This window comes from Miscanthus floridulus, chromosome 9, assembly GCF_019320115.1.
Source record: "Miscanthus floridulus cultivar M001 chromosome 9, ASM1932011v1, whole genome shotgun sequence".
In the NCBI taxonomy this organism is placed as follows: domain Eukaryota; kingdom Viridiplantae; phylum Streptophyta; class Magnoliopsida; order Poales; family Poaceae; genus Miscanthus; species Miscanthus floridulus.
The window spans coordinates 62,832,429-62,855,915 of NC_089588.1; the positions used below are offsets into that span (position 1 = coordinate 62,832,429).

Consider the following 23,487-nt stretch of genomic DNA (forward strand, 5'->3'; position numbering starts at 1 on the left):
TTGGGTACAAAGATGAACCGTTCATACTTGCCAAGGATGTGAATAAGGTGTTCTTTGTCAAGGACATGTCTACAAAACCGAAGAGAGGGAAAAACAACAACGACCCAATCAATGAGCCAAAGCGCCAATAAGTTCTTTCAGGGAAAAGAAACATCGTCGGAATTGAAGACAAGTCAGACATATCAAAAGATTATGAAAAGGATGACCGAATTCCACCCTTCACAGTGAACAAAGACCCAAGCATACAGCTAAATGATGAGGACACTCCATGGTTACGACGCGATCATAACCAAGGGATATATGTTAAGAAGAAGCTCATTGTTGTTCCCGTTTGATATAGTGATGTATTAGACCTATTATGTAATAATTGTGACTTTAGATTTTTCTGTCGTGTATTCATATTTTCTACGATTTAAATGAATTTTTTGCTTGACGGTGGATTTCCTGTGGAGAATGAGTGATGAAAAAACAAATGATCAACGTCAATAAGATGTGAAAACTAATTTCCTATTTTAAAGCAATAGTTTTAATGATTTTAATTAAGTAGTACATTTTTGCATGGTGAAAATTATGATTATTATTTACACTATGTTAAATATTTATACGGTAAAACAAAAGAGTTTAGGTTACAGATTTTTCTTATGTACAATAATGCAAAACCAGATCCAGGAATTTTTTTTGTATTTTTTTTGCTAATATTTTATTTACTAGGTAATTAACAACTCTCTGCATATTTATATAAAAGAAATATATAAAAAAGGAAAAACTTCATGAAACTGGCGGGAAGCCAAACCGCAGCCCACCAAAAGTCTAACCTTTAGTCCCGGGTGAAGCCACAGCTAGGGACTAAAGGTCATTTAGTTCCGGGTGATGGTTAGAACTAGGACTAAAAGTCTTACCTTTACTCCCGGGTGAATCAACCACCCGGAACTAAAGATGGGCTGTGTTTTCGTGGCCCGCCAAAATTCCCTTTACTCCCGGGCTATGGCTGCACCCGGGGCTAAAGGTCAGACTTTTAGTCCTAGTTCTAACCATCACCTAGAACTAAAGGACCTTTAGTCCTAGGCAGTGGCTTCACCTAACCATCACCCGAAACTAAAGGACCTTTAGTCCTGGGCTGTGTCTTCACTCGGGACTAAAGGTCCCCCTATATACCGCCCCCTCTCTTTCCCCCTCCATAATCTCTTATTCTTCGCCGAGAGCCACCGCGCCACTGCTCCTCATCGCCTCCAGCACCACCTCCATACACGCGCACCTCTCTTGCTGTCTCCGCCGGTGGCTCGGCCTACTCACGCCTCTCCCGTCCGAGCGCGACGCGCAGATCCAAATCCACCACCGTCGTCCTCGTCCCTCACCCAGATCTGATCTCGAACCGCCTCCATCAACGTCATCACCGCCTCATCACTCGCGCTTCGTCCCCAGCCTACACGGGCGTGCCTCCTCTCTCTGGCTAGCTACTCATCCCTCATTCTCGCTGAAGTGCCTCGTCCTCATCATCACTGCCTCATCACTCGCGCGTCGTCCCTGGCTCCACGCGCTACATCGCCGCTTGCTCATCGTCTCCCTCGCTGGAGCTCGTCACGCCCCGCTGGCCTCGCCTCCGTGCCATCCTCACTCATCACCCCACCGGCCTCATCTCCGTGCCATCCTCACTCGTCACCCCATTGGCCTCGCCTCGAGCTCGTCACGCCCCGTCGGCCTCGCCACCGTCGTTCACGCGTGCCGTATGTCAGCATCCTCTCCTTCCTCGTCCTCAGTGATCAGTGGCAAATATAGTGTATATATGTGTGTGATATAACGATGATCATGTTGTACATGTATGTGAGTGATCAGTGGTGGATCTAGAATTGTGTTAAAGGGAATGCCATACCAAAATTTCACATGTATTTCGGTAAAATCTATTTAACAACTCGATAAATAGTTATAAAAATTTGCTACTCAATTCGGCATATAAGCAAGAAAAAATATGATAAGTCTTCAATTTATAGATTAGTTCCTCTATTTTTTATAAGGCGCACACGTATATCAAGAATCGAACTTTAATATCTTTGACCAATATTTGACTAACAAATTTGAATTATTATAATGCAAATTGGAAAATTCTGATACTGTTAGATTTTGTAATTAAATGTACTATTCAATTATCATAAGTTCATAAATATCAATAATATAATATAAAATAAATTAATGGTTACAACATAATTTAGGAGACCGTGTCATGCGAAACTACACCGTTGATGTAGGAGTACAAAGTTGAAAAATTGCATGAAGTACAATACGAATATATATCAAGCGGACGCCGCCGCCTGCAAGCTCGCCAATGTCGAGCAGGTCACTTAGAAATCATGCATTTTATTTTTTAGAATTAATTTTTTCATGAAATGAAAACTTAGAAAATAGTTAGAAAATTGTAGAAAATCCGTACTAGTTGAACTTGCGGACCGTGTTCATCTCGGCTAGTATATTCTCTACCGAGCGGTAGCGGACGTCAAGGAGGAGCTTTGATTCTACGAGAGAGAGCGGCAACGGTCATGGAAGACCGTGTTCCCTTCCGCGTAGAATCGGAGCTCTTTTGTGGCCAAGTACGGTGCCATCCGGTGGAGAAATGCTCACCGAGATGATCACGTAAGCAAGGTCAACTAGTACGGATGGTTATTTATTTAAATATATTTTTGAGCTAGAATTTGATGGATATTTGATAACTTCAGACCTACAAATGTCATCTACAAATGTTACTATCCTCGAGGTGGCACGTCCTGTAGGAGTCCATTTTATAGATATAGTTTTTATTTTTTATAGATATATCTAATGGTGTAAAAGCTAGATGGTTGCCTCGAGAGACAACATGGATGAAGAAATAATGGATATTATCAACACCAGTACTCAATTTGCCGATGGTGACCAGCAGGATGTAGATGATGGGAGTCAATACCTGGCTCTTGAAGATAACCAAAAAAATATTGTGCAAGAAAATACTAGCGAGGTATATATATTTATATATATATATTTGAATATTATATATATATATATATATTTGAATATCTATCATCTATTATGTGTACACATGATATTTATTTATTCTTTTTTTAAACATAGCCATCTGGATCGATGACCACAACGGGGAAAAGCAAAAATATTCGAGGCCCGAAAAAGCCATTGAAGGGGCGCTACATAATATCGGAATTCAATATCAAGACAGGCGAACCATTTGGTCCACATGCAAGGAAATTCGTGCAACACTGTGGGTGCCTTGTAAGGGACAGACTTCCAATTAGTGCCCATGAATGGAAGCAAACGATCAATGAGCCTCATGTTAGTTTTGTCTCTGATCTTGATAAGAATTTAATTTGAGATGATATCCTTCAACATTTCATGTTGCAAGCAGATGATTATGATGATATCAACGATGATGAATTGAAGGAGCTAGTTCAAAAGTGGGCTATGAAGAAGATGGCCACACAATTCCAGACTTGAAAGAAATCCCTATACACGAAATATGTCAAGAAGAACCTAACGACCAATTTTAGTACTATGGGCCTGCTCGTGAAGTTGAGGCCCTACTGAAATAATTTTGTACAGTACAAGACATCGGAAGAGGGTGAGGAACAGGTGAGAAGGAACCAAGAGAATGCCCGACAGAAGGTATACCACCATGGCATGGGATCAGGTGGCTACGCGACTGCCATTCCCAAGTGTGAAAAATGGAAGCGGACATTCTTGCCAAGGGTATCACACCAGAATCACTCAATTGGCCCAAACGCGCGAAGAATTGGTTTTTCGCTCATGGGGGAAGACTGGACCTAGAGATCGGGAAGCTGGTTCATGGCCCAAAACTCGAAAGAGCAACACAAAGATTTTCTTATGCTCTACAAGCTAAAGCTATTGGTGCGTTCAGGCCCAATAGAGAGAAGGGTGAACTGACGTATGTCATCGGGACTGCTGAACATGGTGGCCGAATGAGAGGTTTAGGATGAAATATTTCTTGAGAGCATGGTTTGCCTAACGACAGAGATATCTATAGAAGCCGGAAGAAAAGGAAGGATGAGAAAGCAGCACGGATTAGCAGGTTGGAGGAATATGTTCATGAGTCACGGGAGGCATTGCTTCAAGCACAGGAGCACAAAAAAGACATGCAAGCTAGAATGCAGGAGGAAATCATAAAGCAAGTGCAAATAGCAATGAGTGCCCAAAGGCAGGCATCAGATCCAGGAATCAACATTAATATTAGCCCCCCTAATCAGTTGAAAAGCAGCTGCGCTTCCACGGAGTTGACAAATCAAGATGACGCAATGCTACGTGTCCCCATGGTTGACATCACTACACTGTTTACATCATGTGAGCTACATATTCTAAAAGGGAATGCTACAATCATGGTGGCTCTCAGTGTTTTTTCTCCTCCAGATCCTACCAAGACACCAAGAATCCATGGGGTAATAATACCACCTGGATATGTTAGCGTCTTAGTGGATAGAGTTAACAAAGGTTTTAGTGATCTGGCTCTTGACATTCCAGGAGGTATTGGGGAGAAGACTCTAGGAGAAGCAGAGAAGACATTCATACTATGGCGCAAGCGCTACATCATTATTCCCAGGGTCTGTCCACCACCGCTTCCTCAACTGCCAGACAATAGGTGCGGACAAAAGTGAACGAAACAATTTTTTCACTAATTTTCTATTGACATGCATGATTAATAATAATAATTTCTTATACCTAATTATTCTTTTTTATACTTACACAATAGGGCCTCCGTCAACCTAAGTCCAATTATTCAATTTCCAGATCATTATAGTGCTCCGAGCAATCAGGTGGCAACGCCGCCACCGCCGCCACCTCTAAGGAGGTCTCTGTAACACCCTAAAATTTGCAATCTTTTAAAATAGTAAGTTTGATTTATTTATGTTATATTGAGTGCATTCAAATATAGGAAATTAATAATTTTTGGGAAATTAAAATCAAATATAAGGAATAGAAACATGTTCATGCATTCATGCCGCTGCGCATTTGTTTTTGTAATGATTAGCTTTGACTAAAATTTGAATTGAATTCAAATTTACCTTGAAAATGAGATTGGAAAAAAAATTATTTATAAAAAAAAAAGGAAATTTCTTTCCATTCCCTCCCTTCCCTTCTCCATTTCGGCCCGCAGGCCCTTTCTCCCGCTGGCCCGCGCGCCTCCTCCTTTTCCCCCTCTTCCCGCTTTCTTCCTGGGCCGGCCCACTCGGGCGAGCTGGCCACTGCCTCCGCGCCAGCCCAGCAAGCGCGCCAGCCCTGCACCGTGAGCCTGCAACCGCTGCCGCGTGCCTTCGGCTCGTTTTCAACCGCTGCCAGTCCGGGCCCGCCTGCCAGTGCTTCTCCCTCCTCCCGCTCGCCCATGCCAGTCAAGCCGCAAGCGGCAACCGCCTCCGCGCCCACGTCTTGCGCCATCGTGGGAGCGCCCCCCTCGCGCCTTTGCCTCTACAAAAGGAAGCCGAGGCCGTCCCCGCACCCACTGCTGCTGATCCCCGCTCCCTCTCGCGTCGCCATGCCCGAGAAAACCGCCGCCCCGAGGTCTCCGAGCTCCGCCGACCACCGTCCGTCCCTCCGCGTGGACCGCCATTCCGGAGCCGTGTTTGCCTCCGATTTTCTCCGTGGTGAGATTCGCCGTGCCCTCCTCTCCTTCCCCGACCGCTTCCTTTGGCAATTGGTGCCTTGTATGGCCGTTTCGGGTGCGCCAGCGAGCTCCTCCTCGCTGCCGGTCATGGCGGGCGCCGCGCGAGCCATTCCCCGGCCGTGTTTTGTCCTGGGATGGACTCGCCATCCTCCCCGCATCATCCTCGTGGCCTCGGTTGGTCACACCATGGCCCGTAAGGCCTTAACCGACCACGCCGGCGAGCTCCTCGCCGCCAGCAATGGAGAGCCACCGCGGCTGCCCCTGTTCCCTGCCGGCGCACTCTCTCTCTCCTTCCCATCTCTAATCGGAGCCATTCGTCCTTGATCCAACGGCCTAGGATGGCCGATACCCTTTCGTCGTGGCAAATTTGTTAAAGAGCCCCTCCCTTTTCCCAAAATAGAACCCGCGGTGCTTAGCGTACTCTAGTTTTACGTTTTCTCTTTCTGAAAGCGTAGATCTCCATTATCAGATTCAAAATACGTTTCCCTTAATTATAATTTTGCCACTGATTTTGTTTTGCTCATAAAAACTTCGTTTTAGCTCCGAATTGATCCGTTCAAATCGTGTTGGTTTCGTAATTCCATAATCTACATGTTAGAACCACTGTTAGTCAAGTTTGGAACTTTTTAATTTCATGGTTAGATTTAATTAAATATATTACTATAGGAAATCCCGTTTTAATCATAACTTTCGCATTTTAGCTCCGTTTTTCGTGAACTTCGCGTTGACGTGATCGTAGTGAAACGTAGATTAGTTTTACAAACATTTTATCTTGTTTTCAATACTGTTGGTGTACTGTTCTAATGATAGGAATGTTTACTTTGCATGAATGCTTTTGGAATGTTGTATGTTGCCGTGTTGGTCGCGTTCAGACGGTGAGGAAAACGTTGGAGACCAAGAACTTTTCGACGACCAGCAGGACCAGCACGAGTTTGTGAACCAAGGCAAGTATAACATGGGCCTTCCTTGATGTCCTATTTCACTTTAATCAATTACTCATTTGCATGTGTCTAATTTTGATAACCGTAAGGATAACCTAGTGATTGTTATCCTGTTCCTTGTCTCCTATGGGTTAAATGCATATGGGTAGATTGCTAGTGCTCTAACTGAACATTGATATACTTATAGATGAATGATACTATGGAACAAAGTGAGTAACATGAATTATAACAGCTGTTCCATAGGGCGAAAGTGCAAATAACCTTTGTTCATGTTGCTCCCGGCCCTCCATAAGGACTTATCTGTCGGCAAAAGCTGGGACTGACAGTGCAACCGGGAGAGTCATATGGCTCTGACTTTAGCTCAGTAATAGGACCTTTCCTAGCTGGTTAGAGGTTACCTTTTTGGCGCAAATGGGGCTTGCCACTTTGGGTATAGGGCTGCCTCTGTTCCTATGAGTATAGCCGCGATGGATTTGTGCCATAGGAAAGGGGGGGTCCCTACATCTGCCTGCCAAGGAAACCTAGCGGCCCTAACTTGTTAGGGAAACCTATGAAATGGCTTCATAGTGTACCCTGCCCGCTCACCTTGGTAGTGACATGGGAGTAATTAACCCGGGCATATGGGGATCACGACTCGCGGTGAATGTGCACCACCTCTGCAGAGGGTAACAAACTGTTATAACAGCCGTGCTCACGGTTACGAGCGGCCCAGAAAACTCACAAAATAGATGGCTACTTATAATGTTGTTTATACGAGATGATTATGATGATATTATGATGATGTCACATGACTCAATTGGATCGGATATATGATCATGTGGGTTTAAATGGGAGCTTAAGCATAACTTGATAATAGTTGAGGATAAAATCTTGACTTACTAAAAGTGCTAACTGCAGTAAACCAGTGTCAACCTTTTTGAGCTTCATAACCCCATGTTATCTTGTTGAGTACGGGACGTACTTACGCTTGTTTACTTTCTATATTTGGATAAAAATCCCGGATGGGTAACAGATGACAACGGATATGAGGAGTTTCCTGAGGATTATTAGGCTTGTGGTCAACCAGTCGACCGTCCCTGTGATGGAGTTCCACGAGAGAGTTATCTTTTTATCTTCCGCTGTGTTATGTAAGACAATGTGATGCTATTATTCGTTATGTAAGTTACACCGTGATGATACTTTTTATAATTTGTCAACTTATGTGTGTGACTGATCCCTGGGCACACATGAGTTTAGTGCATTCAATTTTATCCTTAAAATTGGGTGTGACAGTCTCCAACGGCTGCCCCGCCTCCCTTGATGACCAAGAAGCAGCCAGCTCCTAAGAGGTCCACCCACAAAAAAAGCTGTTGGCCCACCAGCCGGCAAAGAAGAAAGCCTCCTATAATCCAGTTATTCCCCAAAAACTGTCTTTTGAGAAAAGTGAAAAGGAATTAAATGCTGTAGTATAAAAAGATGTGAGCAGTTTCTTTGAAAAAGTAAGAAAGCAACGAGAAGCGAGGGAGAACCCGGAGAAACCGTATTTCTACCTACCTCCAGATCTTCTAAGAAAGAAGGTGGACCAGAAAAAGCAGGAATCTCAAAAGACCCTATCAAAATCAGACTATGACCGCTCTCTCACCAAGTAATTTGATGCGACACAGAAAAAGATTAGAGCAGGGAAAGGTGTTGCACAACTCGGACAACAATCGCAACAATCAGTTCCCCCCTCTTGTCATTCGTAATGAATATAGTTCAAACTTAGACATACTAGACGTCGATTTTGAGGACCTAGCTCGGTTTTACGAGGATACCGGTTTGGACCTTGCCCAAGTGCTCGCTGAAGGACCATCTGCTCCGAAAGTGGATCCTTAGAAGAAATTTGAACATGAAAAGAGTCTATACAACCCTGAGGCCTTAGGTGAACTGGGTACATAAATGTACCTGCTAAACAAGTGGTACATGGCGGTGTGTGGACGGGGAGAGACCTTTGTTTCTGTCAGAGTTAGAAACCAACATTACTTCCGTGGCGATGGCGTTATATATGTCGAGTTTTCAGAATTACACCAACTATGCCACCTGGACTCTCTCGACAAAAGTCTCATTAGCTGCTATTGTCTGTAAGTGTGATTATTTTCTACTATTAAAGTATATATATATAAAGCTACATGTATATATATAAATTATATATCCTCACACTATATTTTTATATATGTAGATATGAGATGACAGAACTTAGAAAGAGAAAGGATAATGATGTTGATTTCGTTGATCCAAATGTCGTATTCAAACACCCTAATCCCCCGCCTCAATGGAAAGCTGAACTCGAGAAAAATCTCATGAGGTTCTTAGTGAACCAACAAAACAAGGACATACTCTTCCCCTACAACTTCAAGTGAGTGTTAAATAATTAATGTTGATCATATGGACATTTGTTCAATTATTTGCTTACTAGCTAAGTTGTCTCCCATATATATATATGTTGACTCTAGTTAATGTCGATCATATTTGTGTATAAAAACATATGCAGCAATCACTGGATATTGATGGTCATCGATATGGCTAATAGTCGGTTGAGCATCTTAGACTCGTTAAGAAAAGAGCAAACAGAGTACCAAGACATGATAGATATTATCCAAGGATAATTTGGTCTCTCTAGCAACTATATATACCCCGATCTCTTAACTGCAATAATTATTAAAGGCCAAATTAAAATTTTATTTTATTGGACAAAGTGTTTGGAAAAGTTTCATTGAGGAACACCATATGAAACATTACAAAGCACCACTGGATGTAATCGCACACAAATTAAGTACTAGCTACATTTATATATATAATTTAATTAACACCATGCATGCTTTCAATTCACCGGATCTTTTTTCTCGTAAAAGTGGGTTCTGAGACAAGAATAGGGGAACAACTACTGCGGATACTATGTTTGCGAGTTCATCATGGCGTACACAAAAAGAACTCCTAAAGAGATCCTCAAAGTACGTTATATAAATATATTCATATATTCACAATTTCTTTTATTGCTCATATATATAAGTAATCACGTGACCAACATATATATATATATATTAATATTTTTCCTTTAACTTTTATTGAAGACTCTATGGTTGAAGGAAAAGTCATACGACGTGACCAACTGAAAGCAATTCAAGAGACCATAGCAGCATTTCGTAATAACCAGGTCTTAAACCCCGCCGACGAGTTCTACAATGACGTGAACGAAACATGGAAGCCAAACCAGATGGAGTGAATTTGTTATCCCAAGGATATGATAGAATATACAATGCAAGCTTTATTTGTAATATATATACATATTATATGTACATAAAATAATGTACAATATATGTATATGCATGTAATATATACGTTAGTTTCATACTTTAGTTTGTACAAAATGTTTGAACATTATCAGCGTGTAGAATACATATATTATTAGCAATGTAGGATGCGTATTCGAAAACCTATTCGAAAACCAAAACGAATCATCAATTAAAAATAGAAACAAAAAATAAAGAAAAAAAGAAACCACGTGGCTAGGCCGGGAGGCCTCTTTAGCCCCGGTTGGGATTATCAACCGGAACTAAAGGTGGACCTTTAGTCCCGGGCGAGAAACCGGGACTAAAGGAGAGGCCCTTTAGTCCCAGATTCGCGCTCCCGATTGGAAAACCGGGACTAAAGGGGTTTTCCAACCGGGAGTACAACCTGTTTTTGTACTAGTGCGTGCTCTACGCCGCCGGTAGGACCTGGCCATGAGGAGCAGCTTGGGGTGGCTATTGATGAGGAGAGCGAGGGCATGCCACTGCTCCTCGGCTGGGGAGACCATGCCGCGGTGGAGCGTGGAGGGCCCTCGGCACGGAGGATGCCATGGAGGAGGCGCACGGCGGAGGGTTGCATACGACAGGATCGACGGATTGGATTGAAATGGTGTCTTCCTTGAGTGGATCTCATTTGGATTGGTTTACATGGATCTTAATCCATTTCCAGGTATAGTTGTACCGATCAGTTCGCTGTTCCATACTTGCAGAATAGAAGGTGCAACAGAAGATAAACGCAAAGGAGATGGGGATGCGTTTCTCGCCGAACATCCCCCATCGCCACATGGATCCCTCGGTGCCACTACCCCTGCAAATGGAGGGGCAAGTGGACTGTGATAGTTATGGTTTAATAAGTATACTATAGTATTAAACAACCAAATTTTTTATGTTATTTTTCTTCACCAACTTTAACTATCATTTACACTCTTAGTATCTTATATGATACCGAGACTCATATAGTCTGATTCCAAGATATACAGCCTGTTCGGCTAGGCTTATATGATCGTATACGATCGTGGATTATAAGCTAGAACATTATTTTTCTCTCACACCAAACCAGCCAGCAGTAAATAATTCACGATCGTTTACGACAAAACGAACAGGCTGATAGTAGGGCACGTCCTCTGTACCTGACGTATAACCTAGACATGTTCACACCAGTTAGAAACAACTTACATCTATTAATGAAAAATAATCCAATTTCAGTTTGTATTGATTTACGTTACAATGCACGGACATATTTGCTACTGTTTGAAGAGACAATTTTGGCCCAACCCATACTTATTAGTGAAGGGAGTTGCCTTTCGGAGTAGATTGGAATGCTAATCGTGTTGGAACTAGAATCGGATTGGGGAGAGGGAGCTTCTGATGAGGACATCACTCCTTCAGATGCATCCACTGATCCTCCAACCGTCATGCAAGGTCCAATGACCCAGGCTCGAATGCGTCAACTCAATTTAGAGGTGAGCTCGTTCTTAAGCGATCCTTTTCATACTTTTGTGAATAGACTACTATCTAATGATGTTATCTTGCTTAGGAACATTGGAGAGGGTCATGAAGGACTTAGAGGACATGGTGGAGGCGATGATGACCAGCAAGGACGTCCAATAGAAACCGGAGTCCTGATCCAACATGATTTCGAGTCTGCCTCAGCCTCCAGGATCAGTCTGCCTTAAACTGGTCACCCAGGACGCATCCGGACCCCGTTTTCGACGATCCACATATGGTTGGAAAGCTATTTTGATAAGGAAGCCAATCCAAGTGATCTCACGTCAAAAGGCCTCCAGAATCAATGGGAATCGTCGAAACAAGTCAGCGTCCAGAATCTGCCAAGATGCTGCGACACCGTCTTTTTGTCCCATGGGCCGTGTATCGTGTTTGGGCCCATTAGGGGACGTGTCCAGGGTAGGCGACGACCCTAAGACCTTTTATAATCAATAGGAGCATGGGGGCTGCCACCTATGAGAGGAATAGAACATCAAATCAATTTGATTCTGGGAGCAACCAAGCCCAACCGTGGTGCCTATCGAACCAATCCTAAGAAGACTAAGGAAATTCAGCGGTAAGTCTAAGACCTTTTGAACCATGGGTATGTACGTGAAAGCCTTAGTCCTTGTGATGTTCTTGTACTTTTGGTTCCTAAGAAAGATAGAACTTGGCATATATGTGTTGATTGTAGAGCCATCAATAATATTACTATTTGATATCGTCATTCTATTCCTAGGCTAGACGACATGCTTGATGAGTTGTGTGGTTCTATAATTTTCACTAAGATTGACTTGCGAAGTGGCTACCACCAAATTAGAATGAAACTTAGAGATTGATGAAAAACTGCTTTTAAAACCAAATTCGAGTTGTATGAGTGGTTAGTAATGCCTTTTGGTTTGATAAATGCATCTAGCACTTTTATGCGCTTAATGAATGAGGTTTTAAGAGTTTTTATTGGTCGTTTTGTGGTAGTTTACTTTGATAATATATTGATTTACAGCAAGTCTTTTGATGAACATATGGATCACTTACATGTTGTTTTTAATGCTTTACGTGATGCACGTTTATTTGGTAACCTTGAGAAGTGCATCTTTTGCACGGATCGAGTTTCTTTTCTTGGCTATGTTGTCACTCCACAGGCAATTGAGGTGGACGAGATGAAAATTGAAGCCATAAAGAGCTGATCGGTTCCCCAAACCGTCACACAGGTGAGGAGTTTTCTTGGTCTTGCAGGATTCTACCACCGTTTCATGAAAGATTTTAGCACCATTGTTGCCCCATTGCATGAGTTGATGAAGAAAGGGGTGGTGTTTCATTGGGAAAAGGCACATGAGGAGTCCTTTGACACTTTGAAGGACAAGCTCACACACGCACAATTGCTGCAACTTCCAAACTTTGGTAAGACTTTTGAGCTAGAATGTGATGCTAGTGGAGTTGGGATTGGAGGTGTTTTGATGTAAGATGGTAAACCCATTGCTTACTTTAGTAAAAAATTGCATGGCCCTATTCTTAATTATTCCACGTATGATAAGGAATTGTATACACTTATTCGTTCTTTAGAGATGTGGCGTCATTATTTGTGGCCTAAAGAATTTGTTATTTATTCTGGTCATGAATCGCTTAAGTATTTTCGCTCTCAAAATAATCTGAATCGTAGGCATGCTAAATGGGTTGAATTTATTGAATCTTTTTCTTATATTATCAAACACAAGAAAGGAAAGGATAATGTGATTGTTGATGCTTTATCTAGAAGATATACATTGCTGTCCCAACTTGATTGTCGAATTTTTGGTCTTCACTCAATAAAAGAACAATATGTGCTTGATCCTGATTTTAAGGACGTGTTGCTTAATTGTAGAGAGGGACGTGTATGGAATAAGTTTATGATCAATGATGGGTTTTTGTTTAGAGCTAACCGCCTATGCATTCTAGTTGGTTCTGTTCGTCTTTTGTTGTTGCAGAAGGCACATGGAGGCAGATTGATAGGACATTTTGGTGCCAAGAAGATAGAGGAGGTGCTGTCCACTCACTTCTTTTGGCCAAGGATAAGGCAAAATGTAGAGCGGTACGTGGCTCGGTGTGCCACAAGTCAAAAAGCTAAGTCACGGTTGAACCCATATGGTTTGTATATGTCTCTTCCTGTTTCTTCTACTACTTGGGCTGATATATCTATGGATTTTATGTTGGGTTTGCCAAGGACTAAGAGAGTGAGGGATAGTATTTTTGTGGTGGTCGATCGTTTTTCTAAGATGGCATATTTTATTCCTTGTTATAAGAGCGACGATGTTGTTCATATTGCTGACATTTTCTTTCAAAAAATCATTCGCTTGCATGGTATGCCTTCTACTATTGTTTCAGATCGCGATGCAAAATTCTTGAGTTATTTTTTGCGCACGTTGTGGAATAAATTGGGGATCAAGCTGCTATTTTCTACAACATGTCATCCCCAAACTGAAGTTGTGAATCGAACATTGTTCACCATGTTGAGAGCAATTTTAAAGCATAATTTGAAGATGTGGGAAGAGTGTTTACCGCATGTGGAGTTTGCATATAACAGGGCAGAACATTCTACCACCAAGGTAAGTCCTTTTCAAGTAGTGTATGGTTTTAACCCCCGTACTCCTATTGATCTTTTGCCTTTACCTACCACTAAGAGAATACATATTGATACTAGAGAGCGTGCTGATTTTATTCGTAAGTTCTACGATACAACTAAAGCAAATATTGAAAGAATGAATGAAAAGTATAGAATTGCTGGTAGAAAAGGTAGAAAAGAGATTAAACTTAAACCGGGTGATTTGGTTTGGTTACATTTGAGAAAAGATAGATTTCCTGAGCTGCGTAAGTCTAAATTAATGTCAAGAGCAGCTGGTCCTTATAAGATTATTGAGAAAATAAATAATAATGCCTATAAACTTGAGTTGTCATCCGAGTTCGGGATTAGTCCCACATTTAACATTGCAGATTTGAAATCTTATTTAGGAGAAGAAGATAAGCTTGAGTCGAGGACGATTCCATTTCAAGAGGGAGAGGATGATGAGGACATCACTCCTTCAGATGCATCCGTTGATCCTCTAACCGTCATGTAAGGTCTAATGACTCAGGCTCGAATACGTGAACTCAATTTAAAGGTGAGCTCGTTCTTAAACGATTATTTTCATACTTTTGAGAATAGACAACTACATAATGAGGTTATCTTGCTTAGTAATATTGGAGAGGGTCATGAAAGACTTAAAGGACATGGTGGAGGCGATGATGACCAGCAAGGACGTTTAATAGAAACCGGAGTCCTGATCCAACATGATTTCGAGTCTGCCTCGGCCTCCAGGATCAGTCTGCCTTAAACTGGTCACCCAGGACGCATCCGGACCCCGTTTTCGACGATCCACATATGGTTGGAAAGCTATTTTGATAAGGAAGCCAATCCAAGTGATCTCACGTCAAAAGGCCTCCATAATCAATGGGAATCGTCAAAACAAGTCAGCGTCCAGAATCTGCCAAGGTGCTGCGACACCGTCTTTTTGTCCCGTGGACCGTGTATCGTGTTTGGGCCCATTAGGAGACGTGTCCAGGGTAGGCGACGACCCTAAGACCTTTATAATCATACGTCGCCGTCATCGTTAGGTTTTGGGTTTTGCTTATATTATTCTGTCAAGAACAGTCTCGCCGTTCATCGGTTTGTGAGACCCCAACTTCATGAGATTAATTATTCATCTATAATTTGGTTGTGTTCTTTTTTTGTTCTTGCTTGTGTTCTTCGTTACGTAGGTAGGGATTAGCCTGATTGGCGAGGTCAATTTGGTCCGTGACTTGGTTGATGACCAGATGAGTTATGGTGCTAAAATTATAGAATTCGATTTTTCGATCTGAAGTCGAATCGATGTATCATTCTTTGTCACAAGGATAATTACCTCTGCTGACGGAAGATCAGGATCCTATGGCGCTTAGATTTTATACGGAGACAAAGGTGTGATCTGTGTTGTGTCCATCATATTAGATCAAATTCCTCGTTCTCATCCCCGCACCCGCAGGCTCGACGGAATCGAAGAACCATGGCGATGCTGTCCCTGGCGAGGCTCACCTTCGGCAAACGCCGCCGCGGCAGACACCGCCTCAGCCGGCGGCGAACCCAGGCTGGTATGCCTCTTGATTCCCTTCTCACCGCCTTAATCAATTGTTTAGCCACACCTTGTCATCTGGGCAGCCAGTTCTGTAATTTGTGGCCGTATCCGGTATTATTCAATCTGTGCGGCTGTGCCTGTGCCCAAAAGGCCAAAGCTCAAGTTTTTTTAGGTAGAAAGGTCGCCCTTCTCTTTTTTGGTCGACGTACTCTGCCTCTTTCGTCAACAAGCCGTGTTTCTTTTTCCTTTCGAGATTTTCTAGTTTTTCAAGCAGACACGATCTGTTCCCTACCTCCCTGTCAACTGGATGCAGATGGGTCGAATGCTTCATCGGAGGCTAGAAAGAAGGCCTCCCCCAGCAGAAAAGTAGGGAACTCTGGAGCTGCCAAGAGGACTAGATCCCATCTAACATTGGACAGGCTCCCACAGGTACCAAACAAAACCTTGTCATCTAGATAATCCACTTAACATTTTCGTAGCGCACTCTGCGCAGTATACAAGGCTGTAAGAAGTTAATGCCTTAATGGGCTTGAAACAGTAGTGACCAAAACATTCAGGCCTGAAATGAATTGACCTCTTCACAGTGTACGTGTTCACATTTTGATTAAATAAAGTCATTTAAAAAAACATTTTCATTATAAAGAATACATCAGGACATTGCCGCTTCTGCAAACACAAGCAAATAATACTAGTGAGAGTGCGTGTTGAGGTTGTCTTTTATCCTTCTATACACAGGATGTGTTGAACCAGATAGTTGCTCTCCTGCCGATGCAAGATGCTGCACGTGCCGCCTGTATCTCCCAGGAGCTTCTACTGTCCTGGCGATATTACCCTGAGCTCTCATTCAGTCGCAAAAAAACTAGCTTTGGATGAACAGAGTAGTTGTATAAAAGGTCAAATGGCTTCTTCTATCATCAGCAGGATCAATGGCATTCTTCGAAACCATGCTGGCGGTTGGGTGAAGAGGCTTAAGTTTGAACTCGGGTTTTTCCACGATCTGCAATACCGTCATATTGATTATTGGTTTGATGCAGCCACCCCTGGAATCGAGGAACTCACCCTGGAGCTTGCCCCGGGATGACAAAATGAAATACAGATTCCCGTGTAGTGTCTTTGCTGAAGAAAAAGGATGTTCAATTCGATCTATTTTCCTCTATGCCTGCGCTTTTCACCCTGAACAAGGATCTTGTTCGTTCAGAAGCTTGAGAAGAGTGCATTTTAGCTGGGTGCACATTACCACAGAAGAGACTGGGATCTTTCTTTCTAACTCCCTTACTCTGGACCATTGGAACTTTGGCACTGCAATGAGATAGCTTGCCTAAGAATACCTTGCACAGTGCAGGAGCTCAGTTACTTGCGGATGGGGCGATGCAGCAAGCTGGAGGTAATAGAGAGTGATGCTCCAAATATCTCCACCTTTCACTACGAAGGACCCATTATACCTTTCTCGCTTGGAGATTCACAGCAACTGAAGGACATAAGGATATCAATCTACCCTTGGTTGAACTTTTTCGACTATGCACGTAAAAAGCTTCCAACAATTGCCCCGAATGTTGAAACTCTGTTCCTGTTGTCTGCTGATGAGATCGGTGCGTTTTATAATCTATGGATTGTGCCACAAGAAAGATTAATCCACCTCAAGCACCTGGAGCTTGCAATAGTTGGACCAAGGACTGTGATCAGCTTTCACTACAGATACTTGTTTCTTGTTCCTTTTCTCATCGCTTCCCCAGCATTGGAAACTTTTATCTTGCATGTATGTCATATTTGTGACTCCAAGTGCAATTTATTTCTTGTACTCTTCAGTTATTTACCCTGTGTTTTATCCTTGCTAATGAATTCTTCTTAATATTTTATTTGTGCAGTGGAGTCAGTTGGAATGTGATCGGTTCGGCTAATCCTAAACTTAATTACGAGATTAATTAAGCGTTAAGCTTTTGGTCCACCCATTCGTCATTTATTTCTAACTAAATAAGAACTGCCGTGATCGACGGCAACCCTTAAAATTCTAAGGGTTCGTCCCCCTGACCCACAGCGCGATTATAAATAAGAGAGGCGCCCCAAGTGTCACAATCTCTCTAATCCACGTGACTATTCACATAACCGATCGATTAGCCGCCGGAGGGTTTAGTAAGGTCGTCTACCCACATCTAGGTATTCTTGCAGATCTACATCACGTTCTTCACCAACTAGGAGCATCTACGTCAACTCTTCTACGTCTACGGAGGCACTCAAATGGCATCTACAAACTCTGGTTAGTATCAGATTAATTTCCGCATAAGATTTAGTTAGTGATCATGGTTAGGCTAAGATAAGATCCTGTTAGTCTAAGTTCTAATTCATCAGAGTCGTCTGTAGTACAGAAATTTCATTTGGTTATTGACCCTTTGGAAATAATGGAGCTTCCAAGGCATCATCATGAGAACATCAAACACGTGACGATCACCAGTTTTTGCCCCATAACAAGCGCCATGTTTGTTTGGGCTTGTTTAGCTTATAAGCCATGACTGAAAGTACTGTTGGCTGGTTTGGTGTGAGAGAAAAATATTGTTCGTTGGCTGATAAGCCAAATACGACCAAGCGAACAAGGCGAAGACTGATGGAGTTAGTCGCACGCATTTTACAGGATACAGAAACCCATGATTTTTAATAGTGGCAGACTAATTTCGGTGAAAACCAAGAATTTCTCTGGTACATGAGGAGGACACATCCAATTCCATACTGGGAGGCTTACCTTTCTCATGTTGCGATCAAAAAGTATGTCCCTGCATCTGTAGAACTGAAGATACTAGGTGCCCCTCCTGATGAAGTTGTGCCCTCTATCTTAGCGTTGGAAAGCCTGGCAGGCTGCTAATCATCACTCAAGGGATGGTTAAGATGTATGATAATTCCTGAATATATCGCGATGGGTTTGCTGTCCCTCATTTTTATCACCTCAGTGCTTTTTGATGGCCGCACAATGTGGAGCCGCTGGCCCCTTGAGCCCAAAACAGCAGAGAATGTTATAAGGGAGGTTGACCTTAGCTAAAGGTGGGTCCCAATAAAATATGAGGTCAATTCTATGTTATTTCTAAGATCTTGTGTGGTTTTAAGGTGGGGCTCACGTGTACATTAAAAATTGGAGATGATAAGGTTGAGACGTAGCCTTGTTACTGTGTATGATGAGGGATTGTCATAGATGATAAGTCCTTGCGGTTGAGATGTTCTTACTTAGAACTGACCAGAGGCGAAGTAGCGGCAGTGCAATGTGTATATTAGTTATGTATGTGCAGGCATTGGAGAGACTTAGTGATTAATGGTGATGGTGGAGGTCAAGTAAGGTTCGTGCCGATGTACATCAAGGCTACGTGTTGACATTGTGGAGATCGCATAAAGGCTACGTGACTCTCAAGGGTTTAGCGGTTTCAGCCTCAAAACCACGGACACGGGTTTGCTAGTTCCGGTCTCAAAACCGGAGAGTGGTGGATCGTCGGACACGTGGTGGCGTCACGAAGTGTCGGGGACCTAACACCAGGGTACCCCAGGAGGTGGAACCAATAACCATCGAACGTTAAAAACTCCCGGACGGACAAGGACGCCACGGCTTTCCTTGTCTGAATAACGGGAGTTTGGTTCCACCTCACCCGACGCCCTTGGGCCAGCCCCGCCTCGCCCGAGGGCTAAGGGCTAGACTCTGCCTCGCCCAACCCCCGAGGACTAGGCTTGGCCTCGCCCGACGCCCTTGGGCCAGCTTCGCCTCGCCCAAGGGCTAAGGGCTAAACTCTGCCTCGACCGACCCCCGAGGGCTGGGCTCGGTCCCGCCCGAGGGATAAGGGCCAGCTCCGCCTCGCCCGAGGGCTTAGGGATAGACTCCGCCTCACCCGACCCCTGAGGGCGGGCTTCGCCTCGCCTGATGTCCAAGGACTGGTTTCGTCTCACCTGTCAACGTCTCCCCGCCCCCTCATGATGATAGGTACAGAGTAGGACAAGACGTTCAGGTCAACCACGGCTTCAAGGACCATACCCTGCGCCCTGGGAGGAAAAGTACTGCCAGGGAACGACGGGATGGGTGCTTTAGACCCTCCCAGGCATAGCAGAGCCTGAAAAGTGTTACGGGTGCGTGCTCTTCGCCCTACAGAGTTGTAGGCGCCGCCTTCAACTCTCGGACATGGAACCCGACGTAGACATACGACAACCACTACGGTCCAGGAAAGGACTCGCGTCCTCCACAAATGACGGATGTGCTGTCACCACGTTATGGACCCAAGGGAGCGGCGCCTGCTCCACAGCCCCTCGGATCCCCCAGATCGGAGCACTCGCTTCAGCCTCCGGATGCCCTCTTCGATCGGAAGGCCTTGCCCACAGCGCTACTTTCGGACCCTGACCCCGCGTCCCTCCGACGGGGACTCATAGGAACCAGAAGGCGTGCGGAGCAAGGCTGGGCAAGGCTCATAAGTCAAAACTACTATACCAGAGTCCATACCCTGCGCGGAGCAGTACTCTATAGCCATCCTGACATTCTACAGTGGCATCGACAGTATTGTAGGCGCTTACCATCCTCTCGCACCCGCCGGAATGGACTACAAGGCTTGGTCGACGTGAACAACAAGCCTAGGTAGCATACGCATCCTTGCCCCCTCACTTGTAAAGCCGCCCCCTTCATCTATAAAAGGGGGTGTGCTTCCTCCAACAGGAGGGGGGACTTTGGACAACACAACACACATCACACACAGTCAAGCTGCTAACAAGCTCTTAGCATCCTTTCGACCCTTCCATCAGAGACTTGGGACCAGTCCCTCTCTCGACCGTTTGTACCCCCTACTACGAACTATTTTCGGTGCTAATAACACGAGCAGCAACAGACTGCACGTAGGGATATTCAGCCCGAACCAGTATAAATCTTGTGTCCTTTAGCGCATCATCCGGGCCTAACACGCATCACTATAAATTTACTTGCCGGTGCTTGTACAAAACACCGACAGTTGGCGCGCCAGGTAGGGGCCTTTGCGCGTTCCAAATCAGGCCTCGGATGGCTAACCACGCAATCAGCTGGGTCCCAGGAGCACACGTGTGTTTCGGTGACCTGGATTTCATTGTCACACTAGGAGGAGAGCTGGCACTGGCCCACGCGACCGTCTAGTCTCTCCCTCCCGTTAACTTCAGCTACCAGAGGCTTGAGGGCCAGCTAGGCGTCTCCCTTGGACCCCAGTCGTCCAGGGAGGTCCCACGCCACATCACCCTCTCTCCGGAACGCTCCACACGGCGCGCCTCGATGGTGTTTCTGTTCGGCCTCCGCAACGCTGCGGTGACCGCTAGCCACTTTCTGGCGCTACGTATGGATCCACCCCCACGGACAGCGAGTTCGTGGGGACAATTGAACATGATACGAAGACTCCACAAGCTCCTCACGGAGGAGCCAGGATCCTCCTCTAGCTCTAACTCTAGCAGGGGGAGCCATCACCCTTCCTGGGAATGCTTCATGGCGCAAACCCCCGAGGGGCGCGTCGAAAGCGTCTTCAAGGAAGAGGCTAGCCCAAAAAGCAACCCTGATGGCTGGTCCAGGGGGGAGGCAGCGGCCCCATCTCGCTTGAGGATGGAGCAGCTGAGAGCCCGCAAGCTGGAGATCGATGAGGCCGGACAAGGGCTCGTCCGGGAATACACGGACATTAATCGCGAGATCGAACGCCGTGAAAACGGTGGGCGCGCGCGTGCCACGGCCCGCATGGTACACCACAGGATCCTCACCGACGACGGGACCCTCCCTCACTTCGCTCGGGCAAGTCAAAATATTGCCGCTGCGATGGCCTTACTGCACGGCCTTCCAGAGGCCACGACGTCCGAGGATCACCGGGCCCGCCAAGAAATTCGCACGTTGCTCGAGCGTGCGGCGGCACAGCAGGCAGAAAGCTCGTTGTCTCGACGACGCGAGTCCGATGCCAGCCAGCACATGCCCTCGGTGTGCCCCACCAAGGATGCGTCCGTTCACTAGACACCGCCAGGCGGCAGGCAGCACACCGCCGTCCCGGTACATCAACGTCTCGGCCACGACCGCGACGTGCACAGCACCATCGACTCCCACAGGCGCACCCACGGTGACGCAGGCGAAGGAGCCCGCCACGGCTACCATCCTCAATGCGGCGGGCGCTACGACAGCGGCGAGGACCGAAGCCTGAGCCCTGGACTGCCAGGCCCTCAGGCCTTCGGCCGACACATCCTCAATGCTGCTTTCCCACTAAGGTACCGACCGCCAACCAACATCCCTAAATATTCTGGGGAAACAAACCCTAGGCTTTGGCTCGAAGACTATCGGCTTGCATGTCAAGGCGGTGGTGCGAGTGATGACGATTTCATTATTCGCAATCTATCACTATTCTTGGCCGATTCGGCGTGAGCATGGTTGGAGCACCTACCGTCCAACGCCATTCAAAGTTAGGCGAATCTGACGGAGATCTTCGTGGGCAACTTCCAGGGCACGTACAAACGCCCCGGAAACCCATGGGACCTCAAGAACTGCCACCAGAAGGCCGATGAAACCCTCCGCGGGTACATCCGGCGCTTCTCCTGGTAGTGCAACGAGCTATCTAACGTCGCCGACACCGACGTGATAGGAGCCTTCCTATCTAGGACAACCTGCGAGTCTTTGGTTCACAAGCTGGGGCGTAGGGGCCTGCGGACCACCAAGTAGCTCCTGGACATCGCCACCAGCCACGCCTAGGAGAGGAGGCGGTCGGAGCCATCTTCGACCGCTCCGACGGCAAGGCAAGGCGGGACGAGGATGCCGGCGAAGGCGCTTCCAACCGTCCCGCCAAAAGAAAAAACAAGAAGCAATGGCGCGACAACTCGCTCGTGGCCGCTGCCGACCGCAAGGGTAGCCGGAAGCCTGCGGAGGGCGCTCCGAACCATTTTGAGAAAATGCTCGAGGGGCCATGCCCAAACCATGCTTTCCCGGCCAAGCATCTATACAAGGATTGCAGCCTCATGCGCAGATACTTGTTCGGAGGCCTCAACAAAGGGGAGCAGGGGAAGGAACCTGCCCCCACCACAGACGACGCAGAGGAGAAGGACGATGCCTTCCCAATGCCGAACGGTGCCCTCATGATCTTTGGAGGATCAGCGGCCTACGACTCCAAGCGCCGCCAGAAGGTCGCATGCCGCGAGGTCTATACGGTCGGACCGGCCATGCCTGTCTTCCTTCGGTGGTCAGAATCCGCCATAACCTTCGACCGAACTGACCATCTAGATGCCATCACTCACCTAGGAAGGTACCCGCTTGTTGTTGATCCAATCGTCGGCCCAAAGTGACTCACGAAAGTGTTGATGGACGGAGGCAGCGGCCTCAACATCATGTACGCCAAGACGCTCGATGAGATGGGCGTCGACCGAACGAACCTCCGCCCCATCCGAGCGCCTTTCCACGGCGTCATACCTGGCAGACAGGCCGTACTGTTAGGGCAGATCGATATGCCCGTCACTTTCGGGGATCAGTCCAATTACAGGACTGAGACCCTCACTTTCGACATGGTAGGGTTCCTCGAAACTTTCCACGCCATCCTTGGACGTCCATGCTACGCGAAGTTCATTGCCGTTCTCAACTACACATTCCTCAAGCTAAAGATGACGGGGCCCCGCGGGGTCATCATCGTCGGCACCTCCTTCCATCGCGCTTACGAGTGCGAAGTCGAATGCTGCGGCCACGCCACAACAGTCGTCGCCTCCGAAGAGCTCGCCGCCCTCAGGGAGGAGGTCATTGAAGAAGCGCCCAATTCAAAAAGGGTGCCCAGATCGTTTGAATCGGCAGAAGGATCCAAGGAGGTCCTCGTGGATTCCAGCAGCCCCGAGGGAAAAAAGTCCGCATCGGAACCGCGCTCTCCTCTGAATAGGAAAGCGCGCTCGTCAACTTCCTCTACGATAACAATGACATCTTTGCGTGGAAACCCTCGGATATGCCAGGTATCCCGAGGGAGGTCGCCGAGCATACCTTGAAAATCCACCCAGGCTCCAAA

At 45.8% G+C, this 23,487-nt stretch overlaps 1 protein-coding gene across 1 annotated transcript; it reads left to right on the plus strand.

The window, feature by feature from the left end:
- Positions 1-15,410: 15,410 nt before the first annotated feature.
- Positions 15,411-17,234, plus strand: LOC136482051 (uncharacterized). Its single transcript, XM_066479300.1, has 3 exons — positions 15,411-15,521; positions 15,819-15,934; positions 16,241-17,234. Exons 1-3 carry the CDS (start codon positions 15,437-15,439, stop codon positions 16,376-16,378), a joined length of 339 nt encoding a protein of 112 aa, XP_066335397.1. The 5' UTR covers positions 15,411-15,436; the 3' UTR covers positions 16,379-17,234.
- The last annotated feature ends 6,253 nt before the right edge of the window (positions 17,235-23,487 follow it).

Excerpts from the sequence above, each read along its gene's own strand:
- LOC136482051 (XM_066479300.1), top strand. The coding sequence starts at position 15,437 with ATGGCGATGCTGTCCCTGGCGAGGCTCACCTTCGGCAAACGCCGCCGC. Across the intron at positions 15,522-15,818 it reads CCGGCGGCGAACCCAGGCTG|ATGGGTCGAATGCTTCATCG; the intron begins GTATGCCTCTTG and ends AACTGGATGCAG. Across the intron at positions 15,935-16,240 it reads CATTGGACAGGCTCCCACAG|GATGTGTTGAACCAGATAGT; the intron begins GTACCAAACAAA and ends TTCTATACACAG.